The sequence below is a fragment of the Symphalangus syndactylus genome, chromosome 6 (assembly GCF_028878055.3).
Source record: "Symphalangus syndactylus isolate Jambi chromosome 6, NHGRI_mSymSyn1-v2.1_pri, whole genome shotgun sequence".
In the NCBI taxonomy this organism is placed as follows: Eukaryota; Metazoa; Chordata; class Mammalia; order Primates; family Hylobatidae; genus Symphalangus; species Symphalangus syndactylus.
The window spans coordinates 73,252,857-73,265,150 of NC_072428.2; the positions used below are offsets into that span (position 1 = coordinate 73,252,857).

Sequence of the window (12,294 nt, forward strand, 5' to 3'; positions counted from 1 at the left end):
CACTTGATGATACAGTGCAAATACTTCAATAGTGTTAACATCTTACCTGGCCTTTTAAGTTAAGCAAATTTAAATGTGAGCACTCTGTCTCACTTGATAAGACATTCATGGCTGGGCACGGTGGCTCATGCCTGTAATCCCAGCATTTGGGAGGCCGAGGTGGGCGGATCACCTGAGACCAGCCTGGTCAACATTGCAAACCCCGTCTCTACTAAAAGTACAAAAACTAGCCAGGTGTGGTGGTGGGAGCCTGTAATCACAGCTACTCAGGAGGCTGAGGCAGGAGAATTGCTTCAACCTGGGAGGTGGAGGTTGCAGTGAGCTGAGATTGTGCCACTGCACTCCAGTCTAGGCAACAGGGCAAGACTGTCAAAAAAGAAGAAGAAGAAGAAGAAAAAAAAAACCTCTGCCATTCTACTCCATTGCATGAGCTATATATAGACTGAGTCTCTCTTCAAGTGATGTTCATTCCTACTCCTTCTTTTCCTGTTTCATCAAAAAAGCACCTCGCAACAGACATTTTGAACTAACCTCTTGATATCTGATGTGCCTTGATAATACATAAGCTGAAATTTAATAAGAACATTATAGCTGATTTATTCCTCATTACAATAGCTCACTCGAGTTCATCCATAGACAATAACATGGAACCTTGTGATCTCAACAGCACAGATGGGTAGAAAATAGATATACTACTCAACTTATGGTGAGGTTGTGTCCCTATAAACCCATTGAAAGTCAAAAATATTACTAAATTGAAAATGCATTTAATATCCTGGTAAATCCATCATAAAGTTGAAAAATTCTAAATCAAACCATCATAAGTCAGGGATTGTTAACTGTAGTGTGTATGTACTTCACTCGGTATATCTGTCTGTAGGGTTTAACTGGAGTATCAGAAGAAAAGAAGAGAAAGAATGGTGCAGAAAGATATTTTAGGAAATAGTAAACAAGACCTTTCCAAATAAATGGAAGACATAAATTTCCATTGTCAAGAGGCTCAGAGAGCCTAAACAGGCTAAATTTAAAGAAAACTATGCCTAGACACATAGTAAAACTGCCAAAAATCAAAGACAAAAATGATACATGTTACATGATTTAATGACTGTAAACTTCTCATCAGATAACATAGCAGCTAGAAGACAGTGAAACATTTAAAGTTCTAAAAACTTCATGTGTATTAGCGGAGTCAACCCAGAATTCTATATCCAGGAAAAATATGTTTGGAGAATAAAGTTGAAGTAAAGAATTTTATGGATGAAGAAAAACTAAGAATTTGTCACCATCAGACTCCACATTACAGGAAATACTTAAGGAAGTTATTCAGACTCAACAGAAATAGCACAGGGCAACCTAAATCTTCAGAAACCAATGAAAAGCATCAAAAATGATAAATATCTAAGAAACATGAAATACTAATTTTAACTTTAACTGGTTTACAATACATATACACGTTCAAAGAAAAAATATAACATTAATATAGCATTATTTTTTGAGGTTTATATTTCATGTATGTATGATACATATGACAGCTACTTTATAAAGGATGGTGGGGGAGAGAGTAAATGGATATACAGAAATGTGAGTTTCTCCATTACATATTAAGTGACACAGTAGTAAATTTAAGAATACAGTGAAACATTATAGATGTATTATATAACTTTTAGAGTATCCACTAAAAAGTATAGCCAAAGAGGTATAGCCAAAAGATAAATTGAAACAAAATAAAATTTCGTATATTTTCCCCACTATCCAAAAGTCAGAAAATGAGTAAAGGTACAGAAAGAAAACAGAAAACAAACCATAAAGTGGCAGACTTAAGTTTAATTATATCAATCAATAACTATATTATATGTTAATGGACTAAATACCCACAAGGCAGAGGTTACCAGAGTGGATAAAAAAGCAAATATCTATTATATGCAGCCCACAGAAGGCATACTTAAATTAAGATTACAAAAATGAGTAAAACAGCAAATGACAACTGTGTTCTCTCTATAGAGGGTACACTTTATTTCTAATGAAAGTGATAGTTAAAAGTAAGTAGATGGAAGAAGACATCCTATATAAACATAAGTATTAGAAGGCTGACATGGCTCCATTCATATGAAATAAAATAGACTTAAAAGATTATTACTAAAGATAACTAAGCACATTTCATAAAAATAAAAGGTCATTCTGTTTTGAAGACATAACATCCATGTGTATATGCCTAATGAATGAGCCTCAGAATACATAGAGCAAAAACTGACCAAATTAATGGGACAAATAGACAATTTCGCATTCGTGGAGAAAACTATAACATAGCTCTGGATTAAATTTGACCTCCTCCCAAATTAGTAAAGAAATAAAGGAATTACCCTACCAACCAGCTAAAAAAGAAAAATCATATGATCACATTAATTGATCCAGAAAAAGCACTTGACAAAATACAACACCCATTCATGATAAAAACCCTCAGCAGTCTTGGAATAGAGGGGAGCTTTCTTAACTTGACAAAGAGCATCAACAGAATACCGACAGCTACATCATACTTAACGGTGAAACTAAATCTTTCTCCTTAAGATTAGTAAAAAGAAATGAATGTCCATTCTTACTATTCTTATTCAACAGAGTAATGGAGGTTCCAGTCAGCACAAAGAGGCAATTATTCTTAAAAAAGTAAAAGACATACAGATTAGAAAGAAAAAAGAAATGAAACGTTCCCTTTTTGAAGATGACGTTATTGTCTACATAGAAAATTTCAATGAATCTACAAGAAACCAACCAAACCAAACAAAGAAACCAAACTCTTTCCCACCTTCCAGCCAAGTCTAGTGGCTCACATTTGTCATCCCAGAACTCTGGGAGGCCTAGGTGGGAGGATCGCTTAATACCAGGAGTTTGAAACCAACCTGGGAAATATGGCAAGACTCTGTCTCAGAACACACCCCCAAAACCAAAACAAACAAACAAACAAAATTTTCTTAGAGTTCAGCAAGGCCACAGGATGCCACATCAATACACAAACACAACAGTATTTCTATATGCTAACAACAGTTTATGTGGAAATTCAAATTAAAACACAATATAATTTGCATTTGCTCCAAAGAAAATGAAAGATGCAAATCTAAGAAAGCATATAAAGCATCTGCTTCATGCAAATTACAAAATGCTGATAAAAGAAAGATGATCTACAACTGGAAACACACCACGTTCATGTAATAGAAGACTGGACACAGCAAACATGTCAAGAATTCCCAAATAGCTCTATAGGATTACTGTAATTCCTAGCAAAGCTCCACAAATAGTTTTTTAGACAAATATGTGTTTATTATATATTTTAAATGAAAAGGTAAGGGATACAGTATAGCTACAATTATAGTTTAAAAGAATAAGGTAAGAGAAAACATTCTATATTTTGTTAAAATCTGCTGTATCACTTTAATAATCAGGACAGTACGGTACTTGATAAATAGGGCAGAATATAAAACCCAGAAGCAGAATAAGACCCTGTCTCTACAAAAGAGAGAATCTAGAAATAGACTCACACAAATACACCCAACCAATTTTTAACAAAGGTGCAAAAGCAATTAAATGAAAGAAGGATAACATTTTAATAAATGGTGATAGAGCAATTGGACATTCTCAAGCAAAAGAACAAACTCAACCTAAACCTTACATCTTTAAGCACAAAATAACTCAAAATAGGTCAGAAACTTTAACGTAAAAGGTAAATTATAAACCTTTGCGGGAAAAAAGAAGACAAAATTGGTCAAAGTCCAGATCAAAGAGTTCTTAAATATGAACAGAAAAGCATGATCCAAAAAGAGAAAAATTGATAAATTACACCTCATCAAAATAAGGTTTTAATTTCTGATCTGCAAATGAGGGTGGGCAAATAGACAAATTACAGACTGGAAAAAAATATTTGTTCACTGCATTTCCAACAAAAGACATATCTAGAATAGAACTGACCCTTGAAACATAGGTTTGAACAGCATGGGTCCACTTATATATGAACTTTTTTCAATAAATATATTGGAAAATTTTTTTGAGATTTGCAGCAATTTAAAAAAAAAACTCATAAATGAACCACATAGCCTAGAAATATAAAAAAAGAACAGGTTTGTCATGAATGCATAAAGTACATGTAAAAGTATTTTATCATTTACTGTTTTAAAATAACATGAATCTATTATAAAAAGTTAAAATGTATCAAAATATATGCATACACCTGCAGACTACATGGTGCCATTTGCAGTCTAGAGAACTGTAAACAAACATAAAAATACAATATAAAGTCATAATTATGTAAAATTAACTGTAATAAATTGTGTACTTCAGGAATACATTTGTAGCAACAGCTTATTGCTCTTGCAGTGAGCTTGTGTGATGACTATCTGCTTAAACCACTGTATGATACTAAGCATCTCCCTAATCATCACTACGTGAACAGTTTGTTTCTCCAGTAAATTGCTTATGGCAGTCTAAAGAATGATCTCCCATGGTTCTAATGTAGTTCTCACCGTGTTTAGTATAATACTGTAAACCTTGAATAACACCATGGGATCCATTCAAAATGCCACTAATGATACATCATAATATAAAGATGAATTGCTTGGTATACCCTAGACTGAGATGTGCAGCTGTGATTGCCCTCCATTTTCAAGATAAATCCAGCATAAGGACTATTGTTAAAAAAAAAATAAAACGGAAAAATTTCTGAAGCTGTCATGGCAGCTATGCCAACAAGTGTGAAAACCTTGTTCTTTTGCAAATTACCTTTTTTTCTTGTATTGAAAATGTAGCTTTTATGTGGGTGTAGGATTGCTATAAGAAAGGCATATCTATAGACTCTAATTAATGTGATTTGAGAAAAAGCAAAGTCATTCTATGATGATTTAAAGCAAACGGAAGGTAAAGGTGGAGAATAGTATGCCTGCAAAAGATGGTTTGATAAATTTAGAAAGAAGTTTAACTTTCAACGTGTCAAGATAAGAGGAGGAGCAGCTTCTGCTCACCAAGAGGCAGTGGACAAGTCTTCAGATGACATTAAGAAAATTACTGAGGAGAAAGGGCATATCTGCCTGAAAAGGTTTTTCAATGCAAATGAAAATGCCCTATCCTGGGGGCGGAGGGGGATGCTACAAAGGATATTTAAGAGTAAGGAAGAGATGTAAGCACTGAGATTTAAGGCTGGAAGGGATAGGCAAATTCTACTGTTTTGTGCAAATGCACTTGGGTTTATGATAAGGGCTGCCCTTATCTATGAAGCTGCTAACCCCCAAGCCTTGAAGGGAAAAGATAAACGGCAGCTTTCAGTCTTTTGGTTGTACAACAAGAAGGCCTGGACAACAGAAACCAATGTTCTAGATTGATTCCACACATACTTTGTTCCTGCAGTCATGAAATACCTTGCCAGGAAGGGATTGCCTTTTCAAATCCTTTTGGTATGGGAAGACACGTCTGGCTACCCAGAAACCCTGAGATCAAGTAGTCTACTTGCCCCCAAACACATCTCTCTAATTTGCCCCCTAGATCAAGGGGTCATAATAACAATTTTAAGGCTCACTGCACTCTATGGAAAGGATTGTCAATACTACGGAAGAGAACCCTGACAGAACTTAATGAAATTTTGAAAAAAATTACACCACTGAAGATGCCATCATTGTTATAGAAAATGCTGTGAAAGCCATCAAGCCCAACACAACAAATTCCTGCTAAAGAAAACTGTGTGCAGATGCGGACATGACTTCACAGGATTGATGACAGAGCCAAACAAGGTAATCATGAAAGAGATTGTGAATATGGCAAAAAAAAAAAAAAAAAAAAAAGCTTGAGGGATGAAGGGTTTCATGACAGTAATCTTGGAAAAATTCAAAAGGTAGTAGACACCAGAAAAATTAACAGAAGATGATTTGATGGAGATGAATACTTCTAAACCAGTACCAGATGATGAGGAAGAAGACAGAAGAAGCAATGCCAGAAAACAAGATGATATTAGACAATCTGGCAGAAGGGTTTCCATTATTCAAGACTGCTTTTGACTTCTTTTACAACACGGTCCGTTCTATGATACAGGCACAAAACTAAAGCAAATGATGGAAGAAGAACTGGTAGTGTATAAAAATATTTTTAGAGAAAAGAAAAGGTAAAAAACAGGCATGATGTCTATGAATTCAACAGAAAGTGACTGCCTTTCCTGACTCCCCTTCTCTACCTTCCCTGCCTCTGCCATCCTTGAGACAGTAAGACCAACCGCTCCTCTTCCTCCTTCTCCTCAGCCCACTCAATGTGAATACTGGATGAAGGCCTTTATGAAAATCTACATTCACTTAATGAATAGTAAATGCTTTTCTCTTATGATTTTTTAAAAATCATTTTCTTTTCTCTAGCTTACTTTATTGTAAGAATACAGCACATAATACATATACAAAATACATGTTAATTGTCTATGTTATTGCTAAGGTCACTAGTAGGCTATTAATAGTTAAGTTTTGGGGGAGTTAAAATTTACGTGTGGATTTTTGACTGCATGGGGGGTCAGCACGCTATGCCCACACTATTCAAGAGTCAACTCTATATAAAGAACTCTAAAAACTCCATAGGGGGGTTGAGGATGGTGGCTTATGCTTGTAATCCTAGCACTGTGGGAGGGTGAAGTGGGTATGTCACTTGAGCTCACGAGTTCGAGACCAGCCTGGGCAAAATAATGAGACCCTGTCGCTACCAACAACAAAAACAACAACAAAAAATAAACAAATAAACAAAAATTAAAAAAATTAGCTGGGTGTGGTGATGCATGTCTGTAGTCCCAGCTACTCAGGAGGCTTAGGTGGGAGAATCCCTTGAGCCTAGGACATGGAGGGTGCAGTGAGCTGAGATTGCAACACTGTACTCCAGCCTGGGTGATGGAGTGAGACTCTGTCTCAAAACAACAACAACAACAACAACAACAACAGCAAACCAAAAACTCCACAGGGGGAAAACAACTTATATCTAAATACAAAATAAGCCAAAGCCATGAATAGACTTCTAAAATTATTTCTTTATTTCTAAATTTTATGGCTACCTACTACTTGTACACATTTATACGGTATATGTGATATCTTCATAGAAGCATACAATAAGTAATGATCAAATCAGAGTAGTTAGGATATCTATCACCTCAAACACCTATCATTTCTTTGAGTTCAGAACATTTCAAATCCACTCTTGTTATTTTGAAACATACAATAAATTATTGTTAACTATAATTGCCCTATTGTGCTATGTAATACTAGATCTTATTCCTTCTATCTAACTGTATTTTTGAACCCATTGAACCAACCCCTCAGTATCGTCCATCCTCCTCGCTACCCTTCCAGTTTCTGGTAACCATCATTCTATTCTCTATCTCCATGAGATCAATTTTTTTTAGCTCCCACATATGAGTTACATCATGCAATATGTGTCTTTCTGTGACTGGCTTATTTCACTTAATATAATGACATTTAGTTCCATTTGTGTTGCTACAAATGATAGGATTTCTTTCTTTTTTATGCTGAGTAAAAATCCATCCTGTATATACACCATAATATTTGTTGATGGAAGTTGATCATCAGGTTGATTCGGTATCTTGGCTATTGTGAATACTGCTGTGGTAAACATCAGAGTGCATATATCTCTTTGGAATACTGATTTCCTTATTTTGAGGTAGAAATGCAAAATGATGCCACCACTTTTCACTTATCTTAGGCATTTTCTTAAAAAGTTAAACTTATGCTTATCATCAAACTCAATCATTTCAAGAGAAATAAACCACATATCCACAGAAAGACTTGTAAACATCTGTTCATAGCAGCTTTATTCACAATAGCCAAAAACTATAACCAACCCAAATTTCCATCAACTATACATTGCAGTATATCCATACAATGTAATTCTAGTCTGCAATAAAAATAATGAACTACTAATACATGCAACAATCTAGATGAATCTCAAAATCATTATTCTGAGTAAAAGAAGCTACATACGAAAGAGCATATACTCTATGATTCCATTTAAATAAGATTCTAGGAAATGCAAATGAATCTCCAGTGATATAAAATTGATTAGTGATTGCCTAGTGCCAGAGATGGAGGGGGATGGGGAATAAACTGCAAAGGGCATAATGGAATATTTTTGTAGCGTGATGGAGGAGGTGGTATGTTCACTATAGCATACATCTGTCATAACTCTCAAATTGTAGGCTTTATAGAGATGCAGTTTATTTTATGTAAATTATACTTCACTAAAGCTGATTTTAAAAATTAACACCCATTTGAAAGAGTCTGAATACAGAAATAAATATCATGGCCATTGTTCTTAAGGAGTTTATGATGACTCCCCCAATTTCCACTGTTTTTCATGGTTAGAAGCTGGAGGAATGGCAATGATTGTTTTTGGTTTCATTTTGTCTTATTTGTAAACAACAAATTTATACCTGCAAGATGGGATAAAGGTTTAACTTTTGGCAGACAGAATCAGACACTTTGATCACTTTTCCACTAAATCACTTAGTCAACCAGCATCTAACTTTCCCTGACAGAATACGGTATCTAAAAAAATTGCTGATTAAATCCCAGGCCCTGATGAACAAAGAATAACATTCAGTGAGATCCAAAGTTACATGAAGTTGAAACATCTCTTAATAAGCCAACCAGATACTTTTTGTTAGATAAAGTTAGGGAAGAAACACCTACTTTTATAACATTGTAACAGATTTCACCCTAAGAGTGGCATAGAGACATTAAAAAAAAAACAAAAAAAAGTTAAGTTGATGACTAATATGTAATTTCACACAGAGAAGACTGTCCTCATGCATATCACCAGGTATAATATGCTTCTCACTGTGATATTTTAAACATGATTTTTAAGATCAAATACGTAAATAAACTTACCGAAGAAATGATTTGATGTTTTCAGCTTTCATTTCAGATACCAGTTCCCACCGTATACTTTGATGATAGCGCATACAAGTGGTTATTTCTTTGAGAGGCTTAATAAACCAGGCTGAGGAAAAAAATACACAAACATGCACACATATACACAAAATCACTTCGACTTTATTAAAACCAGAAGCCACCCCTCTCTCCTTCCCCACAAAAAGCCTTTATCTGACAAATAGATCATGGTGAGCTTTAAAAAATAATGTTCATATTAAATGCAGAAAACCTGTAAATTCTGATATGTAATATAATTTTGAGATGCTTAAAAGGAGTTTTATTTAAGAGAAGCTCTTTCATTTTCTCACTTTATGCATGAAGGCGTGGCTTTTCTTGTTCTTCCCTGGATATCTAGTCCCTGACACATAGGGAACATTCCACAAATATTTATTTACATATAGAAAAGGGTTTTGTTTTGTTTCGTTTTGCTTTGTTTTTAGTGCTGCCCGTATTAGTTGAAAGTTTTGACTCACTCATGTTGCTTGGAAATAAAACGATTTTTTTTCGTCCCTGCAGATAGTGACAGCTGTAGGTTGTCTCTAGTGAACTCAGGGAACATTTAATAAATTTGAATTTCAAGCACACTTTGTCTGTTAGGAAGCCCAAAATACATTCCATCTGGTTTCTAGTTTTGCTGAAATTTGCAGAGTTTATCATATCTAGCCCAGCCGGCCAGGGCTAGCGCACAGCCCAATCCCTTCCGGCTCCAGGATTTCTCCCTTTATCTCTGCAGAGAATCACGAGCCCCGGAGTCAGGAGAGAGTGTTTCGTTCACTTACCCACCATAAATCCCACCAGGAAAGATGCCAGCGCAGCAGCCAAGCACATCCAAAGGTACAGACGGCCCCTGGACTTCGCCATGGCTTCTTGAGGACTGAGCTTGGGGCGCCTGCTACATTGGTGAGCTTCGGGGCTGCAGAGAAACACAGAGCGCGCTGGCAGGAGGCTGTGAGCGCTGAGTGACCTCCGCTGACTTTCGCAAGGCCACGCCTCCGCCCTACCCGCTGGGGACCTGTGGTCCCCAGGGGCCCTCGATGGGGGAAAGGAAGCCCTGCAGAGGGAAGAGGCATTCTTCCTGTTGGCGGACAACTTCCATTCTGTGGATCCCGCAGTAAACCGGACGTAGTAGGTGGCGGGAGCTGCTGAAAATGTCCCTAATTATTTCCTAAGGAACTCGACGGCTGTTTGCCACGCCCATCCCCCAAAAAGCCCAATTTCGGCTCAGAAGTGAATTTAAGTATTGCTTTTCCTGATCTATTCGTTATTCTTCTTCCAGATTCTCTGCTGTAATTTCCCACTCGTCAAACTCGGAAAGAATTTCTGGTCCTGCCTGGGTGCTCCGCTGTTAAAGCTGTTAACACCACTAATACCTCAATCACTGTCAGCATCAAAATCGATGGGATTGCGCTCTTTTGTTCCCCTTTACTTAAACAAAACTCCACATTTCTGTAATTCTGTTCCCACTCATTTAACTGAGGTTTTTACCTGCCTCACTGGAATGTTTTAAGTTCACATTAGTAAAAGTAATCATTGAAAGGACCTTGCACTGCCAGTAGTTACTGAGAGTAGGCTCTTCATGCTGAAGCTCAGACACCAATTTCCCAAAATATGGTGCTTTGACATGCTAAACCGAAGAAACCAGAGGCTCTCTCTCACAATACCCCTCTCTTCCAGCTCCTCTCTCTCAATCCTTTGTCTCTCCCACAGCACAGAATAAAGCTGTTCTCTAAAGTTCCCTTATCTGCCTAAAGTCCAGAACTACTAAAGGAAAAAACAAACAAAGAAAAAAAAACTGTTTCTTTCCTGAGTTTTCATTAACCGAACTAATACCTCAGGAAGAAGGACTGCAGTCTGTCAAAACAACTGGCAGACTTCTGTCACAAACCATTGTCTGCCCTGTAAGGCCAACAGATTTTGTCCCAGGCCATTGTATATTCTTCAAGCCCATTGAATTCCCCTAAAATTTATTTACTACCCTCCTAAAATTATACACACATTCCCATCTTCCTTTCCTCTAAAAAGATGGGTATATTATCATCTGCACCTCATTGGTTATTGGGTAATCATTCTACTATGATTCCCCTATGCTATCCAGTTCAATAAATTTGTAAGCCTTTTTTTTTTCTAATAGTCTGCCTTTTATGAGTTTATTTTCCAGCAAAACTTCAGAGGGTGAAGGGGAAGCTTTCCATTAACCCCTACATTAACAATGGCCCCTGTCTTCACCATATTACATTCATGAAGCATTTCTCTTTAAAGATGGGTTTGCAAAATAGTGGCCATTGTAAATACCCTGCATCCAACCATCTCCCCTCAGAGAAAAATTTTAGGAATTTATGATTGGCTTCACGTATCTAACCAAAAGTAGTTTTTTCAGAAAAAGCAAAACTGCTGAGTTGATTTCAAAGATGGTAATATATCTAGGATAAACTTCACAGCATTGTCTGCAGCCCTGATGGCTTTAGGTAATGCACCTTTGCTCCTAACAAGGGACTGGAAGAGTCAAGTTTATTTTTCTGGGACATAATTTTTTTGTTCTTGTATTTCATTGGCTATGAATTGAACATAATTGTTGATAGGTATGCCTAATGACCTATTTCTTGAAACTTTTGTAGCATACCTGGTACTTAACTTTGAAGCAAACCTCCATAATGAACTATTGATTTCTAAATGTTTGCATGCAATTTAAGTCCCAACTAACTTCAGCTTTTTCAGCTACTATCCCGTTAGACATTCCTTGACTGATTGTGTTTTCTATTTTAGAGAGAAATATCTTTCAAAAAACATTTTCATAACAAAGTAAGTTTGTTCCCCCTTATATGCATACACACAACACCATAGATATGGAATTAGAATAGAATTATTCAAAAGGTTCAATATCCAGTGAAGTAACTGAACCCCTCAAATACGGCTTAAGAAATATTTTGCAAGAGCACTCAGAATTATTTTTATGTGTTGCATTATGAAATTATACTGGGATTTTAATAACTCTCCAGTGTTTAACAGGTGACACATAAAGGTCTCAAACAATATCAAATGTTATTTTTGTACATATAAACATTTTGGGAATTGATTGTGTAATTTTTCAATTTTTAGACTCTTGGCTTTTTCTATTTGCTACCCATTGGACCATTCACTGTTGACCACATAGCCCTCAGATCAAAATTATCTCCAGGAATAGATTTACTAAAGAAAGATAAGGTAGAAACTAATGAATAAAGTTGCTAAGCTATTTATTAAATTTATTTTTTCCTGCTCATTTTCTGTTTTTTATTGCTAATTGAAGTTTGAGTAATAGAATAAATCAATGCATTATTTAACACAGTTTGCCAGTTTGAATAATCTT

At 36.0% G+C, this 12,294-nt stretch overlaps 1 protein-coding gene across 1 annotated transcript in view; it reads right to left on the reverse strand.

Moving 5' to 3' along the window:
• The window catches only part of LOC129485335 (N-acetylated-alpha-linked acidic dipeptidase 2-like), a 56,392-nt gene that overhangs the window by 9,301 nt on the left and 34,797 nt on the right, over positions 1-12,294 (reverse strand). The window contains exons 3-4 of the mRNA XM_055284676.2: positions 9,728-9,999; positions 8,904-9,015 (exon numbers count right to left, since the gene is read on the reverse strand). Of these exons, the coding sequence (XP_055140651.2) occupies positions 8,904-9,015; positions 9,728-9,999 (384 nt within the window). The remainder of the gene's footprint in view (positions 1-8,903; positions 9,016-9,727; positions 10,000-12,294) is intronic.